Raw genomic sequence first — 26,991 nt, forward strand, 5'->3', positions numbered from 1 at the left:
CATTTATGCTGCAGTCTTCAAAATCATACAGATGGAAAAAATATGAATTCTGTAGACGAGGTCAGAGCAGTATTGGAGGAGTATTTTTCATCAAGGACAAGTGAATCTTGGAAGAGGAGCCTTGCAAGTCTACCAGATAGATGGAAGAGCATTGTAGAAAATGAAGGAGAGTATATTTTAGATTAAGAAAGAACTTTATCTTAATTTTGAAAAATAAAAGAAGCATAAAAAAAAACTGCATTATTTATGGGATGACCCAATATAAGAACCTGATCACTGATCTGCATTCAATTGCGTCCATTATAATCAAAAGTGGGTCAGGGGAAATCTTTAATGACCATCCCTCGTAAGTACTGCAAAGTATGCCACTCTGTTAATTCTGCTAATCCATCAAAATTATTTATAACAATGATAATAATACTTTCCAGTTTTGGCACAAAGCCAGCAATTTGTGATGAGGGGGAGATGAGTCGATACCATAGACACCCAAAATTTGATTGCTACTTTGTTTCATTGACCTCAAAAGAATGAAATGCAAATCTAACCTCAGCAGGATTTGAACTCAGACTGTAAAGAATCATAAAAAAAAAATACTGCAAAGCATTTATTGCAATGCTCTAACGATTCTGCTTGCTCACTGCCCTAATAATGGTTTCTGATTTAGATACAAAACCAGCTGTTTTGAGGGGATGGGGTTAGTCAACACAATTGACCTCAGTACTTGGCTGATACTTTATTTTATTCACCTGAAAGGAGGAAAGGCAAAGTTAACCTTGGTGGGAACGGTACTCAGAAGGGTAAAGTACCAGAAGAAATATCTCAATGTATTTTATTAAATGTTCTAAAGATTCTTCCATGACTAAACTGACCTTGGCTGAATTTGGACCCAGAATGGGAAGAAATAGAACAGATGATGTGCAACATTTTGTCTAATTAGTCTAAAAATTCAACCATAGGGATATCTAAGATTGTTATAAGGTCACTAATAGTGGGGAAGAGGGTGGTCAATTACATCAACCCCAGTATAGTCCGGTACTTTATTTAATCATCCCACTCTGTAAGGATGGAAGCCAGTGTGTGTGTGTGTGTGTGTGTGTGTGTGTTTATACACATCCATATTTAGATTTCATATCAATTGGTCGTTACTGACAATACTCCAACATAGTCTTAAATGTGATGTTTAAAAAAGATGTGTGTGTGTGTGTGTGTGTTTAAGCATATATTTCCTCCTCTTTCATTGTTCCACCATTAACACAATTATCACAGAGAGAGTCCATCCAATCCAGTCCAACAAGAAACAGTGGTTTTTTCAATTAGTTTAATTGTTGCCTCCTCCCTCTTTCTGTCACCATTTCTAAAACACTGCAATCCTCATTCTGCTTTCTCTTTCTCCCCCCCCCCCTCTGATTCCCTTCTTACTCTGTCTTTCTTTCTCTGGATTGGTGATTTTCTGTGCCCCTTGTTACTATCATCATTGTCATCATAGCTTTGCTACAACCATCAACATCATCTTATCATAATCTGCATCATCATCACCACCACCAACAATCATCATCATCATCATCATCAACACGGTCCTTATCAGTAACAGCGTAACTGGCCTACATTTGTATATATAATCGTAAATGATATCGTTAATTAATCTTCTGGTCACTGTAACCAGGTGAAGGTTACAACAGTATTGAGATCAGATGAAATCCAATCAGATTAGGATTTCATTTAGCAGGGCTTCACCTCATCTCACCTTGCTCTCTCTCTCTCTTCACTTAGATTCTGCTACCTCCTGCTTCACCTTTCAACAGCATTCTCTCCTGCAACTGTTATTTTTTTAAAATCCAGGTCAGTCCTGATTGAAATCTATGTAAATCCATTTGCCACTAGGCGGACATTCAAATATGCCTCCTAAAACCAATTGAAAAGTGCTGTTGTCATGTAACTGTCGGCCAACCAGTTATATGTAGATGTAGTCAAGCACACAGCTAGTTGGCAACCCACAGATCTTTTGCTATTGCTACCCGAGGACTATTGCATATTCTGACATATGGTGGTTAATTGAAGACAGCAGAAGGATGAGGGCAATCTATATCATGAAAATGGTTGAATAAACTGAAGTCATATCATATTGTAATAGATATTTGTTAAGTCCCAGGTCAACCTCAGTTGGGTAGTCTTATGGTTAGTCATTCCAACCATGACCATCTTATATTTTATTCAGTGTATCTAAGAATATATTATCCAATGTTTCACAGTATTTTTGTTCTTGCTTTTTTTGTTTAGATTTTGGGTTTTTTTTTATCTGTAGAGTGTGATTTGAGGGAAATTTGGCTGTTATTTCTAGCCACTTGAGTGACCAGTTAAAGATTCCCCTACCGGCTTGTAACAGCTGATCTCAGTCTGTTGTGTGTTATTGAGAAGACAATTTAGAGACCACAGTAGCAACAACAACAGATAATGCTTTGTATTCTAGGCTGATTAACCTAATTAACTTTGTTTGAGATCTGTTCTAGGAGGGATAGATTTTTGCATCAAAAGATTATTTGTGTGTGTGTGTGTATGCACATCATCATCATCGTCGTCATTTGACATCTACCTTCCATGCTGGCAAGGGTTGGAGGGTTTGACAGGAGCTGGTAAGCCAGAGAGGACTGTGCCAAGCTCTGCTGTTTATTTTTGGCCTGGTTTCTATGGCTGGATGCCCGTCTTAATGCTGACCCCTTTATAGAGTGGACTGGGTGCTTTTTACATGGCACCAGCACTAGCAAGGTCGCTAAGGAACTTGCAAGACAAAAATCCCTTAACTGTGAAGGGGAGCTTTGTACCGGGAGATGAGGGGTTAGTGTATGACAGAGGGATAGAAACAGGTATCATACTATACAGGTAGATACATGGTTATCCTTGTCAGAGTGGGAGAGTGGAAAAGGTAGAGGTGATGCGCCAGGGCAAACTCTCAAAGTACGAATATAAATGGAATTGTAGAGGATTGCCAAGGGTGCATGAATTAGGAGTTCACAAAAGTGCAAAAGTGGGAGAGGGGAGGGAATGCAGTGAGTGGTGAAACATGGGTATGTGACAGGAGCACAGGGCAGCAATAAGGCCCTTTCTAATACCAACCCCTGTAAAGTGGTTGTGGGTTGGGTGCTTTTATGTGGCACTGTATGAATGCTCTGCACAGGGCTTTTTGACATAGCCCCAGCACAGGACTGTTGCAGGCGAATCTCCTTAGTTAATGCTCAGCTGGTACTTGTTTAGTATTGATAATTGCTTGAATACATTGGGGTAGTCATCATCATCATCATTGTTTAACGTCTGCTTTCCATGCTAGCATGAGTTGGACGATTTGACTGAGGGCTGGCGAACCAGATGGCTGCACCAGGCTCCAATCTGATCTGGTAGAGTTTCTACAGCTTCATGCCCTTCCTAATGCCAACCACTCCAAGAGTGTAGTGGGTGCTTTTACGTGCCACCGGCATGAGGGCCAGTCAGGCAGTACTGGCAATGACTTCGCTTGAATCTTTTTACACATGCCAACAGCACAGGTGCCAGTAAGGTGATGCTGGTAATGATCCCGCTCAAATGGTGCCTCCTACGTGCCACCAGCACAGAATCCATTTATCCGCTCTGGCAACGATCACGCTAGGATGGTGCTCTTAGCATCCTACTAGCACGAGGCACAAGTGCCAGTAAGGCGAAGTTGGTAACGATCACACTCAAATGGTGCCTTTTATGTGCCACTGGCCCAGAAGCCGGTTAGCCACTCTCTCAACGATCACGCTCGTATGGTGCTTGTGCCCATTAAACATAACTAATTCAGGAACTTTTTGAGCGTTGCCATCACCTCAGCTTGATTGTTTGAACCCTAGTTGGCTTTCATCTTTTTAACTCTATCTCATAGACTTTCTATAGGGTTCAGGTCAGGTGAATGAATTATTTGGCACATTGATGTGAGGATTAGTAAACCAAGTAGTGGTTGGTTTGACATTCTGTGCAGGCGTTGAATCCTCTTAAAATGGGAATTCAGCAGCATGAAACAGCTTGTTGGTTGATTGAAGCATTAAAGTGCTTCAAGAGATTTTGATAAACCATGGTGTTGATTGTGATTCAGATTAAACACAGTGGTCCAGCACATGCGTATGACATTGCACCCAAACTGTCACTGACCGGAACTTCCAATCGCTGAGGTTGAAGAGTTTGGAGGAGGGCTGGAGAGGCACAGGACTAGGATTTTTGTACATCTGGGGCGACATTATTCAGTGCCTCACACACATCAGTTTTTAGATGGTAGTCTGTAATCTGAGAGAGATTTGGCTACAGTTCTTTTTTCTTTTTTTCATATTAAGCAAAACATTCTCTTCTTGGTTTGACCCTGGTTGGTTCTGACGAAAATATACTCGTCTTTCTGTATCCTCAACTTTTAAATGGTTACATTCCTATTACTCTTTTACTTGTTTCAGTCATTTGACTGTGGCCATGCTGGAGCACTACCTTTAGTTGAGCAAATCGACCCCAGGACTTATTCTTTGTAAGCCTAGTACTTATTCTATCGGTCTCTTTTGCCGAAACACTAAGTTACAGGGACGTAAACACACCAGCATCAGTTGTCAAGCGATGTGGGGGGGACAAACACAGACACATAAACACACACACACATATATACATATATATATGATGGGCTTCTTTCAGTTTCCGTCTACCAAATCCACTCACAAGGCTTTGGTCGGCCTGAAGCTATAGTGGAAGACACATGTACTAGGTGCCACGCAGTGGGAATGAACCCAAAACCATGTGGTTGGTAAGCAAGCTACTTACCACACAGCCACTCCTGCACCTATATTGTATATTGTTTCATAATATTGTGTACAATTTTTTCTTCTTAGGTCAGTAAGTGTTATTTCCTATTTGCTTCTGTGTAGAAGTCAAAGGAAACGGCTACTATTCCCTTCAAACTTTGACCTGGACCTATTTTCCATTGCATTTCAGACAGATTCAGCACTGAGTTGCTGAAGCAGGAATATCGTTATAGCAAATATTCTGTTCAAAACCACAGATTTGCTTGTCAGTTGCTTGACCTTAACCACTTGAACATGTCCCTTGGTGGCTGACAATATGTGCATCTCTGATTATGTACAGGAGTAGTGGGGGGGGGCATCATAACAATGTGTTAAGATTGGATTTTCTGGGATTTGAATAAATGTAAGAAAAGCAAAGTTTGAAAGAAATATTAGTCATTTTTCCATACTTTCGATGGATAAGCAAACAGGAAATACCAGTTGCTCCCCAAGGACAATAATCTGTTACATTTTCTGTAATAGAAGCCAGACGTATACAAGTTGACCAACCTTATTCAATAATTAGATTTTTTTTTCTATACTTATTTGGTTGCAAATTCATAAATGAAGAATATTCTTTCTTTCTTTCTCTCTTTCTTTCTTTCTTTTGCCAATTCTTTCAAGGTCTTCTTCAGATCCCCTATAATTAGCCGCATCATCTCATCCTCTTTATTAATTTAACTTGTAAACAACCATCAGCATTATTACAATGCTCACTGCCATCATACTTATATATTTTCTCTTTAAAACTTTGAATTCCGAGTAATTTCATCACTGCTTACTTATATTAATATCTACTCTCTCTCTCTCTCTCTCTCTCACACACCATATCTCTGAATGTGTGTGTGTACCTACCTATATTTACAGCTCTCTCTCTCTCTCTCTCTCAACTCATTTCTCCTTCCCTCCCTTCTTCCCCTCTCTATCGAAGTATTTCCAATCCTCCATATTTCTCTTCCCAACTCTATCTTTATATCCATTTGGTGTATCCCTCCCTATCTTGCTCTCTCTCCCTTTCTCTCTCTCTCTGTTTCCATGTCTCTCGAATAATACGGTCTGCCTGCCTATAGATCTTATTCATTTTTTACTTCTCTCTTTCTTCCTCCCCCTCTGTGTGTGTATATATATACACACACACACACACACACACGCTATTCTTTTCTATTTTCTTCACTTCCTTTTCTTTCTCTCTCTCTCCCTCTCTCTCTCTCTCCGAATGCTGTATTTTTGCTCCTTTTACAGTTCCTCAGTTGTGTTGTTAATAAAGTCAATAGAGGAATATAGATCTGATCGATTAGCTCAGTCCCCCACCCACACACACAAATACCCACCCACCTACCCAATGAAAAGATGGAGTTAAACCGTAATGTCGTTCGTTGTTCTCCACTGAGCTTTTGCTGCTGCTACTCCCACCACCACCACCACTACTGACTCTGCTACCATCTCAACTGATTAACTGAAAATGCCTCCCTTTCATGTAACATGTGGCTCCTCTTGGAATCGTCTGAGCAAAACTGACTCCACTTGGTGTGTGCATGCAATGCATTGGTGTCAATATGTCGTTAGGGATGAAAGTGTATGCGTGTGTGTATGTGTGTGTGTAATATGTTAATGGTGATGGTGATGATGATGATGTGCGTGTGTGTCTGAGTATAACAGTGATATCGGTAATGATGGTGTTGATGGCGACACAAATGCAAACATATAATCAGTGGTTGTGTGTGTGTATCTGCATGTCTGTCTGTCTATCTATCTATCTGTCTGTCTGCCTGTCTGTCTGCCAGTCTGTCTGTCTAATAACAAAGGCAAGCTATTCACAATACAAAGCCAAAAAGGAAAAATTCATTTGCCACTAATTGTGACTGATGGTGCAGGGTAGCACCTACATTGCTAGAAATAAGAGTTTAAAACCCCCTCAGAGCCACAAGGAAGCACATATTCATACACTGACAGGGGAGGTAACCACCCCACAGCAAGCGAGATCACTATACTCATCTCGTTTTGCTTAAAATTAAATCTCATCTGTAGTGACCATCACTGGATGGTTTGGCTAGATCCTGCCGATCAGTATTGAGTATTTACCAGATGGATCAATGGCTCGTCCAGCAACAGACCCTCGCTGTTTTCATTCTGTTCCATCCACATTTATGTTATGAATTTTTTTTTTTTTGGTGGTTCATTTTAAGACTGTTGGCAATGACCATATAAGGAAGACAGAATAAATAAAATAAGCAAAAACATGTCATCCATTGTTTGTCACTAATGAAGAATATATTACATATGTTTGCATTGGAGACCAAGAGAGATTGATATGGTTGTTATCTCTTGTTAGAGAAACATGGCCAATGATTTATTAGGGGAGTATCTGACTTGTATGTCAATAAAGGTGATAGGGTACTCTATAAACATTACACCTTACAATTTTTTTTATTGTAGTTAGAATAATGGAAAGCCTTCACAGTGTTTCCCTTACTCAAGATTCTGGCACAACTAATGTTCATTTTGAGGGCTTCAAGGAAAACCCAAGCAAAGTTCTCAGAAGGAAAAACTGGTTAGAGTGGTTAGTGAAGGGAATAAATGGGTGGGGCACACAATATGAATAATAAAACGAGAGGGTCACAAGTGCTTGAGCAGGTGTGGCATGAGACTAACCAAAAAGAGTTGAGGCAACTGTGCCAGTTGCAGAGAATGAAGAGAGAAGAGAAAGGACAGAGATGATGTTGTTGTCAAATTGTCATCATTATTAAAATCCTTTATAGTTTATCTTAGGCTATTCCCAGTCAGGTCCGTCACCCATTGGCAATTTTGTTTCTGTATCAGTGTCTTTTACTGGTTGTTTAGCATTTTTAATATTATCTGTTTTCAGTTTCTCCACATCTGTTTTGATTATATTGAGCCAGATCTACTTTTGGTGTTATTTTGTGTGTTTTTGGTGCCTATGTAGTAACAATATGATATATGCGAGCTAGCAGAAACGTTATCATGCTGGACGAAATGCTTAATGGTATTTCGTCTGCCATTATGTTCTGAGTTCAAATTCCGCCGAGGTCGACTTTGCCTTTCATCCTTTCGGGGTTGATAAATTAAGTACCAGTTACATACCGGGGTCAATGTAATTGACTTAATACCTCTGTCTGACCTTGTTTGTTTGTCCCCTTTATGTTTAGTCCCTTGTGGGCAATAAAGAAATAAGATGATATATGTATTTGAGCATTCTTTTTTCCTGGAACATATGGCAACCCTCAGTGAACAGTACAAATGCAGATTGCACCAGCTGAATGCATGGAACTAATCTAAAAGAGGAGTAACTATGAATAAAAAAAAATAAAACTGGTCAATGTGGACTTTTTAATTTTTACCATTCCCAACTTCTCAAAAGCCAGTATCACAATAGAATATTGTGTAAAGTGGTTGATGATATAAAGGGCAGCCATTTCTAAGAATTATGGTCCCTTACTCCACAATAACGAAGATGGTTAATTTTCACCATTGCCGTTAACCCATCCAACCCATTCCTAAGTCATTGCTACTTCATTGGTCAAATATCAGCTCTTTAAAGCATTTGATTATGCATTCAAAAGGGTTGGGAGTTGAAGGGAGGAAGCATAATTTCATATTTTGAAAAGGATGCAAGTGAGAAACTAGATGAAAATTCTTTGGTAAAATTTATCAAAGAAAGAAAGAATCCTAGTGAAATCTCTTTTTATAAACTGCACAACAACCATAACAGTCCAATTGATGAATAATAATCATGTTAAAGCTCTTATCAATATTTTAATATTCGTCCATTTGAAATATAAAACTTACCATAAATATATACATAAATAAGTGAAATTTATATATATAAATATATACATATTTTATGCGCAGGAGTGGCTGTATGGTAAGTAGCTTGCTTACCAACCACATGGTTCTGGGTTCAGTTCCACTGCGTGGCACCTTGGGCAAGTGTCTTCTACTGTAACCTCGGGCCGACCAAAGCCTTGCGAGTGGATTTGGTAGACGGAAACTGAAAGAAGCCTGTTGTATATATATATATATATATATATATATATATATATATATATATATATATATATATATATATTTGCATGTGTGTTTGTGTGTCTGTGTTTGTCTCCCCCACCACCACCACCAACACCACTTGACAATCAATGCTGGTGTGTTTACGTCCCCATAACTTAGCTGTTTGGCAAAAGAGACCGATAGAATAAATACTAGGCTTACAAAGAATAAGTCCTGGAGTTAATTTGCTCGACTAAATGACTGAAACAAGTAAAAGAGACATAAATAAGTGAAATTATAGAAACAGTCAAACTGAAAATTTAATTAGCTTTAATGAGACATTTGCAATATTCAATAAGTTCATTTAGATGTACATACATGCACTGAAAAAAATAACCCACAACAACAGATATAAATCAACTTTTAATTGGTATTTTCAATAAATATAATTAATTCAAGCAACTGTACCAATTTCCCATACAGAAATAGGTCTTGCATCCATTGAAAAGAAATCGATATTTTTATCGATCCATCAGCTGAGGCAAAGTTGTTAGAGCCAGGAATAAGAATGTCTTGCAACATTTAATCCATCCTGTGCCTGAGTCTAAATTCTACAGGGGTCAGCTTTTGCACTTTATCTTTACAGGCTTTATAAATAAAAGGGATCAACCTCAGTGCAAGCCTCGTACTTATTCTATTAGTCTCTTTTGCCAAACCGCTAAATACAAGGCGTAAACACACCAATACCAGTTGTCACGTGATACTGGAGGACAAATGCAGACACATAGATACATATGCGACAGGCTTCTTTCAGTTTCCATCTAATAAATCCACTCAGAAGGCTTTGGTTGGCCCAAGAATATAGTAGAAGATACTTGCCCAAAGTGCCACACAGTGGAACTGAACCTGTAACCATGTGGTTGGGAAGCGAGCTTCTTACTACACAGCCACACTTGCACCCATTTGTGGGATCTATTGTACATTAGATAAGATGCATCACCTGTGGTAATGACTGGTTTTCAACAACTGCTGCTACGTTTAAATTTCTGCATGTAGCTTTTACTGATTCGAAGGAACCTTTACATAGTCGCCTAACCTGCTTTAAATAGCATTGGAATGCCCCAAAATGACCCCCACTACTGATGTTTAAAATGTTATAAACTGATGTGGTTGGAATGTCTTTGACCATAGGCCTACTCAGTTAGTGCTGTGACCAAGAGGTTTACTTAATTAGTGCTGATAACAAGTACTGCTGATTTAATATATTTAGTGATAAGTTAAATCACTCAATGGGTCAGCACAGTATCTGTGAAACCCTGATATAACTAAATTATGTTAACTTGGGAAGAATTCAATCCAGGCCTGTAAGTCTTCAAAATACTCTTCAATGTAGGATTCGACAATTCTCTTGTTTGGTTGTAGGCACAATCGGTCCTGTTTTTTTGTTTATATTTCTGCCTAAGTTTATATTTCTGCCTAAGTTGACTGGTTTGCTGTTCATTGTCAATTGTAGTAACATTGTACAGTGCAATTCTAGTAACATCAAACAGACTTGGAATTCTTTGTTTCTAAGCTCATCTGACATCCTTCCAATTCATCCACCATAACTTACTTGATGTCTGTTTAGTTAAAAAAAAAAAAAAACAGATATCATAGCTTTAGAATCGTAATGAATTCCAAATCAAGAGGACACTTGGCAACCAAAGACTCGACTTCGTACTTTTGTGTAAGATATCCTCAAGATATCACACTGATGTTATTTGATATTGTTCTAGGGAACATTTCATTTTAAATCTTTTCTTCTTTAATGGTGATGGGGGTGGGGGTGTCTTAATTCTTAGAACTGAATACAAAATTACTTAGATTTGGATGTAGAATCTGTAGAACAACTTATTGAATCATTTATTTATGATCAGAACTGTGAAACCTAAAATTTTAAAAAAATTCTGGAAAATAATTCTTTCTACTACATGTACAAGGCCTAAATATTTTGAAGTAGGTTCTAATTGATTACATTGACCCCAATTTTCAACCGGTACTTATTTTATCAACCCCCAAAAGATGAAAGGCAATGTCAGCCTTGGCAGAATTTGAACTCAGAACATAAATCTAGAAGAAATGCTGTGAAGCATTTCGTCTTGTGCGCTTATGATTCTGCAAGTTCACTGACTTATGCAAAAGGATGAGGATGAAGAGAAATATCAATTACATTGGGCAAATTTTCATTATTTCCCATCCAATAGATGAGATGTTGTGTATTAATATTGGCCAATCCACTTCCATTATTGACCTTAATCCATGGCAAGGTCGGTAACTTCATTAAATCTTGCATTACATTTGCTGGAACTTTATTATCTTCACAAACCAACAAGGGAACCAGTCTGTGATCATTCAGCCTGGAGAAGTAACAATCAAATTCCCGCATTGCATCCTACCGTTTTAAAGAGAAACTGAGATGGTCACAACTAGAATGCCTCCGGTCATAAGGTCTCTTCAGTCAAGGCTGACCTTGAGCTAAACAACAACAATATCAACAATAACTGAACATTCAATTATAAAATGGGTTTTCACAAGCCCACTTTCAACCTTAGATACAAGAGATAGATACAAGGTTCAAATCCCATCATTGATCATATTTCTCTTGTCTCTCTTACACAAAATTCTTACAATGTTTGGTATCCTGTTAAATCTGTGACTGATGGGAAATACCCAGGCCCACTTTTTGCATGACTCTAGGAAAATTTTTCAAGGACACCTTCTGCATGAAAAATGCTTATTTAAGCCAGTTCTAACATATTCAATGTGTTTCTTTTTCTTTTGCAACTGTTTTATATCTTAATTCCAGATTGGTCCTTGTAATATCTGAATCCCTTTGAATCTATGTTTCTGTTTATTTCCATCCTGATTCTTTTCCATGTGTCTCATGTGGTAACTAGTATCCTATTAAATGCCTGCTTTTATTTATTTGCAGATGACAAACAACACTACTGCTCTCTTCCCTGAAGCAATCCCTTCAAACATTTCTAGTGTCCCCCTTACTATGTTCGTTAGCACAGTGGCAGCAGCAGCAGCAAAGACAAATACCACAACCTCCACCACAACAGCAGCAGCAGCAGCAACCACAACGACCACAACAGCAGCAGCATCAGCAACAACAACAATAGCAGCAGCAGTAGCAGTAGCTGCCGCATCATCCGTACCAGCTGTGTTATCAAACTTCAATGCAACAACAACAAATATTACCCCAGAAAGAATGAGCACGCCAGATTCCCTTATAAGCAACACCACCGACAATGTCACTCGGTTACAGCCATTAATCTTTCTCCAGACAACTGCTGCTCAAGGAATCGCAGGCACGTTTGCCTTTGCATCTATTTTAATTACTGTCTATCAGGTAAGCTGAAGTAACCCTTTTATTTCCTCAGGTGTGCCCTTTTCAATTATATCATCATCATCATTTTTATGTCAGCTTTTCCCATCAGTGAGATGAAATTTCTTAAGACAATAAATGCCGTCTCTGATGCTGGTTCTTACTGGTTTTGAAGTCAGGTAATTTAGTCCAGGGATCTTTGCACATTGAACCATCAAGTGGGACATTTTGGGAGACATAAGCAAAAAATCGCCAATGCTCAATCAGTATCACTGCAAGGATATGCAGAAACAAACACATGCGCATTCACACACATGCTTGCATGTACATCCCCCCTCCCATAAGTAATTGGTGAATCACAGGCTAGAGTACAAGACAGAATGTTGTGAGATTGAATTCGAAACCACATGCAAATTTTTCTAACTACACATCTATGGCTGTCCTTACATTATCATAATCCTTGTTATCATTTTAACATTGACTTTTCCATGCTTGCATAGGTCAGACAGGTACTACGTGTGTGTATGTGTAGAAGGAAAACTTTGATGCAACTTTATTTGCAGCCGATGATATGTGTTTGCGTGTGCATGTGGACATGCATACATACACGCTTCTATTCATGATTTTGACCATATGGTTAACCTAAGCTATTTCAATGTGTTTATACATCAAGCTATGCTGACTAACAACGAAATTTAAAAGCAGATTGAAATCATACCCTACTATAAGGTCAGTCTTATGAATAAAAGAATATATTTTATATATTTTTTATTATATTTGAGTACTTTATTGAACTGTGATTACGAACGTATATAAATAGGAGATAGAAATATTACAGGCACTTCCCCCTCACACACACACTAACTAAACATAGACACACATCGAGGTATACGCATGCACAAATGAAAACATACAATAGGAATACAAACTACAAAATGGCTGACTGTAAGTAAGGAGAGACACACAAATAAGAAAGAAGAAAGCAAAGGACCACTGATGAGGTCACAGAAGTGTGACAAAAGAACTCTGGCCGAAATAAGATTAATATAAAAAATAATAACGCTGAAGCAAAGTAATACCAAATATATAGTGCGCATGTTTTTATTGGCTAAACTGGCAAAATGACCCTTCCGAAATACAACAACATCTGTTTCAACACACGATTTCACATCAAAAATTTTGCAAAACAAATATATAAACGTATATATATATCTCTGATGAGTTTCTTTCAGTTTCTGTCTATCAAATCCACTCACAAGGCTTTGGTCGGTCCGAGGCTATAGTTGAAGACACTTGCCCTAGGTACCATACAGTGGGACTGAATTCAGAACCGTGTGGTTAAGAAGCAAGCTTCTTCCCACACAGTCACACCTGTTTATAATATCAAGTTAATATTTATAATTTAGTGGTATAGTCTTACATAAATGTTTTGATACAGTTATTTACATACTAAAGGAGATAAGAATTAATTGTAGAAAGATAGGAACTAGCAAAACAGGTGTGGACCTTGGAAGCCTAATCACAAGTAATTCATTAAGGAGGGCAGTAACTACCAAAAGGAATTGATACAGAGGAAAAAGTCTTGTCAGGAGCCACCTTTCTAATGTTGGAGGCTTGATCTAAGGGCCCCATTCAAGCCTGTAAAGAAATGGGCGATGGGAGGGGTGTTTAGTTGTGAAAAGTTGGTACATAAGTGTAAATGGTGGTACACTTATCGCAAATATATAGACGCGTGAGTTCAAGTCTCATGCATACGGAAAACCCATTTTTAAGATAGGTGCAAGCATGGCTGTGTGGTAAGAAGCTTGCTTCCCAATCACATGGTTCCAAGTTCAGTCCACTTCACGGCACCTTGGGCAAGTGTCTTCTACTATAGCTTTGGGCTGACCAAGGCCTTGTGAGTGGATTTGGTAGGTGGAAACTGAAAGAAGCCCATCATATTTATATATATATATAAATATATGCATATATACATACATATATGTACATACCTACATATATATATGTATATATACATGCATATATGGGTACAGGACATCAAAAATACATGGAACACAATGAGAAACGAAAACAAAAACATAGAAACGAACTTTTTTTCAAACAACAAAATAAACAGAGTACAATACATACAACACAAGGAAAATTCCCCTTCTTCAGCCGCCTCTGTTTCGTCTACTACGTGTTTCGAAGGTAACAGTCCTTCCTGCAAAGCAAATGAAATAAAATTTGGGATTTTTTGCGGAGAGTGAAAGTGGTAACAAGAACAGAACAGTAAAAACAAAAGAAAAGTAAAAACAGTAAAAGACAGAACAAAGAGAACAAAACAGTAAAAACAAACGATGAGGGCCGTTAAGCCATGACGATGGGAAAATTATTATATGTGTGTGTGTGTGTGTGTGTCTCCCACTACTGTTTGACAATTGGTGTGGGTGTGTTTGCATCCCTGTAACTTAGCAGTTCAGCCAAAGGGACCAAAAGAATAATTACCAGGCTTAAAAAATAAGTATCGAGGTTGATTGATTTAACTGAAAATTCCTCAAGGTGGTGGCCCAGGATGGCTGCAGTGTAAAGACTGAAACAAATAAAAGACAAAAGATAAAAAAAGATTTGTAACCAGGTAACTCGGACCATGAAAGAATGTGAGATGTTTTAAGATCCAGTGAAACCATGGAAACGGGAAAAGATAGGACATAAAATGATAACAACTACTGTGTGTGTAATGAGGAAGAGAGAAAGAAATTGAAATCACATTGTTAAATGGCTGCTGTGATTAGGATGGCGAAATTGTGTTGGAATAAAGTCAGAACAATTCACCTGCAAAACGAGTTGAATTATGAAATGTCTATTAATATGTATTAATATGTATGGTGTTCATAATTAAGATGATGATGATGATGATGATGATGATGATGATATGTATGTATTTGTGGCCGTGTGTTTTTGTATGTCTGTATGTCTGCATGCACGTGTTCATTCATTCAAGTCCAACTCGTTTGACCAGTTTCTTGATCTGAAATCGTGTGCTTAAATGGAATCAGTTCCAACTTTTGAAAGTAGCCATTTAAAACAAACACATATATATATATCATGGTCACTTTTATTTTACTTTGTCATAGCATTATTTATGTGTGAGAGAGAGAAATAATGACTATGTGTGTGTATGTATGAATGAATGAGGAATAACGAAATATATATATATATTTATATATATATTAACCAATGTACTTTATTATGTATATATCTATTATAGCCGATCTTGCCAATTGGTTTTGTAATAGGGGTTCAACATGATGTTAGGTAACAACCCAATTACGAATACTTGTGCTCTTCAGAATTGGCAGCCATGGAAGCAAATATGGCAACTGCTCTCTATTGTTGGAGGTGAAAAGACACATCCAACTTGTGGTTGCTATAGAAAAAGATGATGAAATGAATTGAGCAAGGGTTTAAGTAAGGAGTTTTGTACAAATGGTTCAAACCAGACGTGTTTCTTCAGAACCAAATACAAAACACTGTCACTTATTCACAATCTTTCAGGAAAACATGGAATCATTCTTTGTCAATGAAATGCACCTAAAGTGATGTAACTAAATACCTGATAAACAAACTCTCCTCTTCTGTTTGATTTCCATCTATAACACATCTTGGCTTTCTTATACACTTTCTGTCGTCTTTACATCGATGTGTATGTGTGTGTGTGTAATATATATTTTAAATTTCTTACATGCATATGTAGTTAAATAAGATTCAGGTAAAAATCTTGTATGCAAAGTTTGTCTGCAGTTATTGGCTACCTGGTGTCATCATACAGTGGAAATACTCCTGCTACTGGATGTACATTAGGAATTCCATAGTATCCATGGAGATAAATAATAGAAAATGGAATGAATGGCATTCTTTATTTAAAATCACTACAGTTGGTTTGACACATTTTTACACCTGTAGAACATAGATTGGTGATATGTTGTGTAATCATTGTCATACACCCAAGGTGTAAAATGCACCTCTTCAGACAATTATTTAAGTAAGTCTCTCGTTAAGATCCTACTGTCATTTCACTCCATGTGAGAATAAATATATATAAATGAACTGGTCTGTTGAGCGTTGTCTTTGTCTAGCCCCAAACCTTCACTGATCTAGCAAGCCTTTGATCAGAAGTGCTCCAGACATGATCATTCCAGCATTTTCTATATCGAAATCTACATTATTCAATATATTTCTTATGTTTATATATCTGTTTTGCAAGATTTTTTATGTGAAATCGTGTGTTAAAACAGATGTTGTTGTATTTAGGAATGGTCATGTTGCCAGTTTAGCCAATAAAAACACACGCACTATAAAAAATATAATAAAAATAATAAGTAGGTGTAAACACATGAACAAAATAAACAAAAACAAATTACATGAACATGTATAAACAGGAGATAGAAATATTACAGGCTCTTCCCCCCACACACACACTAACTAAACATAGACACACATAGGGGTATACACATGCGCAAATAAAGACACATGCAATAGGAATACAAAATACAAAATGGCTGACCGTTAGTAAGGAGAGACACAGAAATAAGAAAGAAGAAAGGAAAGGACCACTGATGAGGCCACAGGAGTGTGACGAAAGAACTCTGGCCAAAATAAGATTAAGATTAATGTAAAAAATAAATAAAGCTGAAGCAAATTAACACCAGATATATAGTGCGGGTGTTTTTATTGGCTAAACTGTCAATATATTTCCTTTTCTTTTAAGACTGTATGGTGTAATTCGAGAGAGATTTAGCTACTGTTTCTCAATCAAATGACTGACCAGAGGCTTCATGGGTTGATTAACTTCATTTTGAATAACACAGCAGTGTTACAGAGTATGAACTACCAATTCCTTGGCTGCTCTTCTAATATCTTCCAATGTTTTTTGGATCAATTCAGTATTGGCACTAGTTTGTTACTAGTTCTGTATTGATCTCATTTACTGATGGTTTGGTAGAATCAGTAGAGCAGCAAACAAAATGCATTGTGAGGGATCTTGTAGCATCCATTTCTATTGTGGATTTGAACCTCATCAAGGTCAGTTTCACTTTTCAGCTAGGTTGTTAAAATAAAGTACACATTAACTCCTGGAGTCAGTAGAACCAGATATACCTGTTCCTTTCTCTAGATCTCTGACCTTGTGCCTATGTCTGGAATCAATATATTGATCCCATGTTAATTTATGTTCTACATTGAAGGCTGTGTTAAAATATGAAAATCTATCAAAACAACTGCAGTTGTTTTACAACCAATACATCAGCCGATTATTGACAGCCGTTGGAGACAAACATTGTGTGTATGGACAAACCGTGTCTCAGTACACAAAGTTGATTGCTTCTGTTGATTGGCAGGAGATGTCAGCTTACAACCAACATACTACACTGACGACAAAATATACATTCCTTTGACCAGAAAGCTTTAGGTGCATTTACGTATTCTAAGTTTCAATTAGAACGAGGTTTTGGTACAAAATGGTAGGAACAGAACAAGTTGAGGAGACATTGCATGGTTGTTTGGTCTAAAGAAATAATGAATTTGTTGCTAAAGGGATTTTGTTCCTTATTTTGTTCTCTGCACCATTTTGTCCACTGGAAACACAGTTTGTGGATTCCAACACCTTTTTCAGTCAACGAATTCCATTTCATCGACCTCCCAGTCTCATCACTCGTCTTTCTCTTCTCATTTCAGATATATCTCCACTTACGTTACTATTCTTGTCCCAATGAACAACTATGGATTGTACGTATCCTCTTCATTGTCCCCATCTACTCATTCGACTCCTTCCTCAGTCTTATGTTCTTCAATAATGACAGTTATTACGTCTACGTAGACAGTATAAAGTATTGTTATGAAGGTGAGTGGTTTTTGTTTCTTTCGTGTTATTAAATTATGTAATTCAGTTTGATTTAAATGTCTTTTTGTTTGCCTTCCTTGTTTATTATTATTATTTTTTGATTTAAAGTTTTGCTTTTCTATTTGTAAATTCAACTTAAAATACAAGCTTTTGTGGAGACATGTCCACACAAAGAATCAGTCTTCACTTTTGAAGTGGCATAAATGTAACCTGTGTGTGTGTGAATACCTGTCATGGCTATCCCTCAAGGTTGAGGATGATTTTTTTTCTTTTAATAGTTATTGATGGATTCTGCGGTGATTGATGAATACAATTCTTACTTGGAAGTTGTTCCAGATAGAAAGGGGTCCTTTCTGTGGTCCGTTCCCTGTCCTTTCTGCATTCTCATCCTCCTTTCTTCTTGTCTCAAAAGTTGTTAGTCCCTCTTTGATGATGGATCTCCAGCTTTCTCAATCCTGGGCATTTTTCTCCCAGTTTTCCGTGTCAATATTATATTTCTTGAAGCTGGCTTTCAGGACATCTTTGAATCATGCCTTTCGCCCTCCTCTCCTTCATTTACCTTCTTTTAGTTGGGAGTAGAGAAACTGCTTTGGTAGATGGTTGCTTTTCTTCCAGACAACATGACCAGTTCATCTCAGCTGTTTGTCAGCAATGTTCATTCCACCCGGCTGTTGTTGGTAGATGTCACTCACGGCTAGATTTCACCTCACCGCTATGTATTTGTAGAATTCTGGAATTTCTGTGGTGCAAAGTTCAGGTGCCATAATAGGTGTCTCTATTCAACCTGTCAGAAACCTCAGCTTTTCTCTCGCACATTCTCTTCTTTTTAAAACAGGAAAGAAAGTAAAGCATTCTTAAGTTACCAGTTGGGATGGTCATATCTGGAAATTCTTTTGATATGATTACTGGTTCAGTGTTTCCAAGTATACACACATACAGTCTCTATACAGCAGATCCTACTGCTACTGTTTTATCTCATTATCCAATGTCACTCAACCTGCAAGAAAGAGCAGCCAATCATTTAGTTTCCTAATTTCCTACATCATCTGGTGTCCATTACTACTTTGCAAGTTATTGTGAAGTCTGCTTTGCTGGGATCAGGAGGACCAAATGACTAAATCTTTTCTGGATTTGTCTCTTTTATACTGCTGCAATATTTAAATATTAATCATTCACTAATATTATGTTAACTAAACAATTTCAACATTGGACTTCTCTCTTCTCATCATCTCTCCTTCTCTTTCACTTTTAGACATTTTTTCCTGTTGCAGTCCTTTTGTCTCTCTCTTGCTTTCCTCCACTTCTCTCCTCACTCTTTTTATCTATTTCCCCCTCTTTTATGTCTCTTTTGTTCATCTTTCATCTCTCTCTCTCTCCTCTCTCTCCATTTTTTATCCTTTTCAAAATCTGTTCACTCTTTTCAAGGTCGTTTTCTTTTCTCCTTATACTCGCTCCTCCCCCCCCTCTTTTCCTTTCTAATTCACTCTATCTCTCTTTCACTCACTCCACTTTTCTCTCTCAGCTTCATTTACTTTCTCAACCTCATCCCAACACTACATAAGCTAATCACTCTATTCAATAGAACCACTTCTGCTGTACAACATTTCCATATTTCCATCTGACTTAACTCTGATATTTTTGCCACTTGCTCCATCTGACATTAAAGATATCTCTCTCTCTCTCTCCCTCTCTCAATATCCTTGCTCTCCACCCTCTTTTTCTTGCTTAAATGAATCACAAAAATTTCTTCCACAATACACTGAACATATCCACTCAGAATTTCTTAAATGGGTTGATTGGACAAGGGTAATGGGGGTGGAGGGAGATTGGTGGGGTTTACCTTGATATATCTACTCTCCACAATGCAACGCTACATCCCTACTTCTTACCGTTTCTCATCCACAATGTGTTGGTGCTCAGTTTGTCTTCAATGCAAGAATTGCAACATCAGAAACTGTGTTCTTAATTTGAAAATTTTCATTTCTGAACTCTGAAGATCCCTTACTAAGTTCCCAGACAGAGTCCTGAAGACTGCTTTCTTCACATTCTTTGTAGGAATAGGGTAAAAGGTAAAGACCCCTTTTGGTCATGAATGACCATGGGAATGTACTTAGAAAGCTCCCCTTCAAGGAACATGTCTAGGCAAGGTTGTTTATAAAAGACCAGTTGTTGCCCTTGCGTACCGGCCTCCCCCTCTCCATGCCACCGATGTTATCCAAGGGAAAGGAAAAGGGGCCAATACAGCTTGGCACCAGTGACATCACCACTCATTTCTACAGCTGAGTGAATTAAGGCAGGTAAAAAGAAAGTGAGATGGGGAGGAGGAGGAAGAATATCGTGTCTTTGAAATAAGCATAGAACCTACTGTCTCTGCTGCCTTTTATGCCTGACTACAGTAGCATTGCATAAGAAAAGAGAGAACATGTTGAGCTGTTTGTGGTGTCGTAGAGAAACCCTGGTGTTGGTTATCCATCAGTAGAGCAGGATGAGAAGAGCAAATTCCGCTTTCAGATAAGTCACTGGGAAAACTACTTTAGCTTGTCTATCAACTCAGAGCCTTGGTGCAATGTTCAGCCAGAAATAGCATAATCCAGTATGATCTTTGAATTATAAGCTCAGTCCATTTGGCATGTTTCAAAACAACTTCTGTGTTGAAGAAACCGGAGGCTTAGGAGGTATTTGTCATGTAGTTGGATTGAACCCAGAACTCTGTGATTGGGAAGGAAACTTTTTGACTACTCTGCCATGCATCTATTGTGTATGTGGTTAGGTATGTACATGTATATATATATATATATATATATATATATATATATATATAAATGTATGCATATATATGTGTGTGTGTGTGTGTGTGTCTTTGTATTTATCTTTGATCCCCCATCACCACTTCGCAACTGGCATTGGTATGTTTATGTCCATGTAACTTAGCAGTTCAACAAAAGAGACCAAAAGAATAAATACTAAAAAAAAGTCCTGGGGTTGATTTGCTCGACTATGACTCTTCAAGGTGGTGCTCCAGCATGGCTGCAGTCAAATGACTGAAACAAGTAAAAGAATGTGTGTATATATATATATATATATATATATATAATATGGACAGATACCTTCCATCAGCCTATTTAACAAAAATCTAGCAAGCACTTTGCTACCAACAGCTTCCAGAGTGTGATGCCATGGTAACACCTATTTCTTATTTACTCTTCAACAAAGACACTGAAATGCTATCAATCCAATCTTTTGGTGTAGGTGTTCCAATCCAGCTCTTGGCATGGATAAATACTATGTGTGTTATCTTCTTGCTTCCAGCCCTCAGCAGTTTGATGGGAAGGCCATCTTAGGTTCTCCACAAATATTTATCATTTGAGAGCCATTTTCACCTCATGGGATGACAATCAATCCCTTGTGAATTTTATAGACTCCCTATAACATTATCATTGACTACTTACGGGTTGTCAAATGCATCAGTGAAGTGTTCTTGCCAGAACTGCAGGGTTTTCACGAGTTCTTTGATGATAGTAGTGTTGTTCTTGCATTATAGAGGAACTACAGTAGAAGTTGGTGGGCTGAACATTCCATATTCTATAAAACAGCATAAAATCCTTTGAATTTCTGAAGAGACCTTCAACCACCATTCCTTTTTCTTAGTTCTCATTGTAACATCACTTTCTATTCCTTATATCCCTTTCAAGTCCTCCCTTTAATGAAGCACACTGGCTCGGATTCTTCATGAAGAATTTTTCATTTTCAGTTGCCGGCTGATAGGATTGTTGTGATTAAACTAGTTTGTATGGTTCTTCATTGTAAAACCCAGGGCATTGGACTCCCACTGAGAACTCCTCATTTTTAATGTTCTCCCATGTTTCATCAAAGCCAAGACTAATCAACTGATTCGTTTTAAGTTTCAAATGCATTTGGCAGTTTCAGCTTTCTAACATCGGATTTGTGTTTTAAATTTTCCTCACACCATCCTGTGACCTGTGTCACACTCTGCACTTCACGTCACATGTATGTTACATACATCACAAAGGTCACATTTGTGGATGATGACAAAGTCAGTCATGTAACCACTCTTAGATCTCGAGTGAGTCCATGTAACCTTGCACTTGAGCTTTTAAAGAGAGTCACCTTGAGCATGAAGGCTTAAAATGTTGGCTCTGGAAGGGCTGTCATCAGAACCTCAATGGGAACATAAAGTGTTAGAAGTATAAGACGTGTTCATGTACTCCTTTCCAAGGATGGGTCTGTCAACCATCTGAAGCCCCATAAATGGTCAATTGTATGGGATGTCCTTCCTCTCAGACCAGGTGATTCAATGTTTATAGTGTGTGAAAGGGCTTGCAAGTCAATATCTCACAAAGTAATGCAGGACTGAATAGTCATCTGAGAGTTCATGGACAGAATGTCAGAAATGGCATTGATAACGAGGAAGCTCAGAAAAAAACTCATCGTCTGTGAAGATCGAGCAATCACCATATGTCTTTCTGTGTGTGTGTGTGTGTGTGTTGTATTTCTGTGTGTGTGTGTGTGTGTGTGTTGTCATCATTATGGTATCCCTCATGTTTTTGTCTTTTTATTTAGTTATTGATGGATTCTGAAGTGATTGATGAGTTCAATTCTTGCTCAGAAGTTCCTTCAACAACTGGGACAGGGGATTCCAGTTGGAAGGTCTCTTTTTTGGTTGTTCTTTCTTGTTTATCCTTTCCATGCCTCCCCCTCTTGTTTGCCAATCTTGCTGGTCCCAAAAGTTGTTAGTGTTCTCAATCCTCAGCATTTCTCTCCCAGTCCTTGGTGCCTTAGAATTGGCTGTCAGAGCATCTTTGAATCTTTTCTTTTTCTGTCCTCTTCTTCATTTCCCATCTTTCCAGAGAAGCTGCTTTGGTGGACGGTTTTTCATGACCAGCGAATCTCAGCTGTTTCTGGATGATGAAAGCTTGTATGCATACCTACGTATATATGCATATATATGTATGTATATATGTGTTTCTGAGTGTATGTGTGTGTATATATAAAAAGGCACATAAAAAGCACCATCCGAACGTGGCCGATGCCAGCGCCGCCCCGACTGGCTCCTGTGTGCCGGTGGCACATAAAAAGCACTATCCGAACGTGGCCAATGCCAGCGCCGCCCCGACTGGCTTCTGTGCCAGTGGCACATAAAAAGCACCATCCGAATGTGGCCGATGCCAGCGCCGCCCCGACTGGCTTCTGTGCCAGTGGCACATAAAAAGACCATCCGAACGTTGCCAGCGCCGCCTTGGCTGGCTTCCGTGCCGCTGGCACGTTAAAAGCTCCTACCGATCGTGACCGATGCCGGACCCCCCCTGGCACCTGTGCAGGTGGCACGTAAAAAGCACCCACTACACTCGCGGAGTGGTTGGCGTTAGGAAGGGCATCCAGCCATAGAAACTCTGCCAGATCAAACTGGAGCCTGGAGGAGCCCCTGGCTTCCCAGACCCCAGTCGAACCGTCCAACCCGTGCTAGCGTGGAAAACGGACATTAAACGATGATGATGATGTATGTATATGTGCAGTAGTGGCCAAAATTAGAGAATGAAAATCAAAAATAAAGATATTTACATTTCTGCTTCATTTTTCCAAATGGGATATTTAGTGTCATATATCAAGTTGAGTAAAAAGTAAGCAACATTTTGAATAATGAAGAATTTGTACCAGATTTTTACAGTTTTGAATTTTTTTTTTTAAACATTTTTTTGCAATTGTTTGATAATACAGACATAAACTTGCCCAAATGCATCAATAATTTAACAATGATGTTTTTTCACCATTGTTACAATCATCTGAAATGGAACTGTCAAAGTGTGATATTTGAGCAATTTTGCTATTCAACTTCAAAAAAGGACGTAAAACAGCTGAAATTGCTCACAATATCAATGAAATGTTTGGTGTGTAAATGACCAGTGAGTGGTCAGCTTGAAAATGGTTTAAATGATTTTGCAGTGGAGTCCTGAGCCTTGAAGATCATTAGTATAGTGGACGCCCAGCTGTCATCGATGATGGTCAATTAAAGACTATCATTGAGAAAGATCCATGTAAAACCACTCGAGAACTGGCAAAAGAACTTCAAGTTAGCCAGAAAACAGCCTGCAACCATTTGCATGCAATCAGAAAATCAAAAATGCTTGACAAATGGGTACCACACGATTTGAAGACTGATCCATTTCTCGATTGTATTTTAACTTGTGATGAAAAGTGGATTCTGTACAATAATAAAAAACATTCTTCACAGTGGTTGGACCAAAATGAAGCACAGAGTACTTTTCAGTTTTTCATACTTATGAAAGGTTTAATGGAGGAAGAATAGGTATGAAGTCCAGCTTCCTTCAAATGACAAGCCACAGTCTTCTGAGACATTCATTCCATAATTACAATTTACTTGGTGAGAAATTCCTGCAACAGTACTGAAACAATCTCTTAACGATAGCCACTGAATCACACGGTCTCTTGCCAAACACTTGCTTTTGGTGGTCTCCTTTGTTTTCTTAATGACACAAATGAGCTTGTTTCTTTGTAAAGCTTAAATATTCTTGAAACTCTTTGATTTGTTAATGTCTCTGGTGATTGCAAAAATTGCCATTCCTTCTTTTTTCAATGGGACAACTCGCTTCCTGAGGCTTTCCATGCTTATCAATTCATTACTGTTCTATAGAAACCTTTGCACTGCTCGGTCAGTTTAGTTTACATCGGTCAGTTTAGTGTTGCTAGATTTTACTTTTTGAATTTTACACCGTACATTCTCTAATTTTGTCCATTTTGTATTTTACACATAAACATTTTCTCTATTATTATGTAGTTATTAATCATGTCCTACAAAATTTATTGTAAATAATGAACACACTCTATAGTATATACAGTAAAAATCCCATTTAGAAAAATGAGTCTCCAATTTTGGCCACTGTTGTATATATATATCATCATCATCATCATCACTTTACCATCCACTTTCCCATGAGTTGGACAGAATTTTTCAAGGCAGATATTCTATGACTAAATGCTCTTCTTGTCATCAGCCCTGCATGTTTCCAAGTAAGGTAATATCTTCCCATGACCATATATGCTTCCATGGCAAATTGGAAACAGAGGATACCATTTGTTTGATGCTGACACTCACTTACAACTGCCTTGCAATGTCAAGCCAAGGGGACAGTTACACACACACATGATGGGCTTTCAATTTCTGTCAACTAAATCCTCCCCGAACACTTTGATCAGCCTGAGGCTATTAGAAAAGACACCTGCCCAGTGTGAATGTGTGTGTAATCAGTGGTCACTGATGATTCATCCCCTCCATTTACAGTTTGTTGTTATAAGCATTGTTTCAAGTGAGACTAAAATATGCACTTGGCAAGAAATTTGAGTCATGTTGCATTTACCTTGACCTTTCTACATGTTATCAAAAAAGAAACTAAATGTTTAAATTCTATTGGTGATTATTAATATTATTATTCAGTAGTTTTATTTTTATAGTTTGCTTTCACTTCACTACCGAGCACAGCTCTGTGTGCCTTGGGTGTGTGCTGTGGTTTGCTGTGATGCTCTTATTTTCACTGTATTGAAAGTGTTTTGCGTAGGATGTGTGCAGTGCCCAGTAGTACAATTTTCTGTATGTTATATGTGTTTTTGTTATGTATTTGTCTATTGTTATTATTATTATTATTATTATTAAGGCAGTGAGGTGGCAGAATTGTTAGCATGCTGGGTGAAAAGCTAAGTGTTATTTCGTCTGCCACTACATTCTGAGTTCAATTCCGCCAAGGTCGACTTTATCTTTCAAACTTTTGGGGTCAGTAAATTAAGTACCAGTTGAGTTCTGGGGTCAGTGTAATCGACTACTCCCCTCCCCCAGATTTCAGGCCTTGTGCCTATAGTAGAATGGATTATTATTATTATCATTATTAAGGCAGCAAGCTTGAAGAATTGTTAGCATTCAGGAAAAATTGCTTAGTAACCATTTGGCTGTCTTTACAACCTGGGTTCAAATTCAGCTGAGGCCGACATTGCCTTTCATTCTCTTTCAGGGTCAATGAATTAAGTACAAGTGAAACACTGACGTCGATGTTATCGACTAGTCCCCTCCCCACAAATTTCAGGCCTTGTGCCTTTAGTTGAAAGCATTATTATTATTATTATTATTATTATTATTATTACTATTATTATTATCATTATTTTTATTATTATTATCTATATTATTATAATAAGTTTTCTCTCTTTTTTACTAATTTCCAGCTTTTGTCATTTACAATTTCCTGAGTCTCTGCTATGAGTACCTTGGTGGTGAGAGCTCTATTATGTCTGAAATCCGAGGAAAACCAATTCAGTGAGTATCATTTAATATGTCTGTTTATGGATTCAGCCTTAGTTGAGGGAAATTTCGTCAGTGTGTCTATACTGACTGAAGCCAGGTGTGTTGGCAAATATGATTAGGTGTGGTCAAGTTCAATATCAGGTGACTTTTCATTCTGTTATACCATTTCAGTTCAGTCACCTACTTTTAAATTCACCTGGTTTCTATGTGGAAAATCTTTTCCTTCGTCTGTGTTGCTATCATCACTGATTAAAGCAATTTCTTCTTCCCCTCTGCCACCATTATCAACATTCCTACCTGCACCACTCTACACGTGCTACTGCTACCACCACTACCACTACTATTACTGTCATCCACCACAGCCAGTAGTATTATTCTTACCAACGGCAATAAATGCCACTATCACCACTAATACTACTACTACTACCAACACCTCAACCACTGTCACCTCCTTGCTTTCATCACAACCACTAATCACCCTCTTTGCTGATTCTCCCTCTCATACCATGACCATCACCACCACACTATTAAGCAATCAATCATTTATGTCTCGGCCACATTACATGAGATATCAATTAATAGA

At 38.0% G+C, this 26,991-nt stretch overlaps 1 protein-coding gene across 3 annotated transcripts in view; it reads left to right on the forward strand.

The window, feature by feature from the left end:
• LOC115223157 (transmembrane protein 184B-like) overlaps positions 1 to 26,991 on the forward strand; it is a 124,307-nt gene that overhangs the window by 78,700 nt on the left and 18,616 nt on the right. For 2 of the 3 annotated variants that reach the window (XM_029793583.2, XM_029793582.2), the window contains 3 exons: positions 11,803 to 12,225; positions 17,917 to 18,082; positions 26,330 to 26,420. In XM_029793583.2, the coding sequence (XP_029649443.1) occupies positions 11,803 to 12,225; positions 17,917 to 18,082; positions 26,330 to 26,420 (680 nt within the window). Of the gene's footprint in view, positions 1 to 5,784; positions 5,810 to 11,802; positions 12,226 to 17,916; positions 18,083 to 26,329; positions 26,421 to 26,991 lie in introns of those variants that run through there. The other variant, XM_036512232.1, reaches the window with a different exon arrangement.

Source organism: Octopus sinensis, linkage group LG22, assembly GCF_006345805.1.
Source record: "Octopus sinensis linkage group LG22, ASM634580v1, whole genome shotgun sequence".
Taxonomy (NCBI): Eukaryota; Metazoa; Mollusca; class Cephalopoda; order Octopoda; family Octopodidae; genus Octopus; species Octopus sinensis.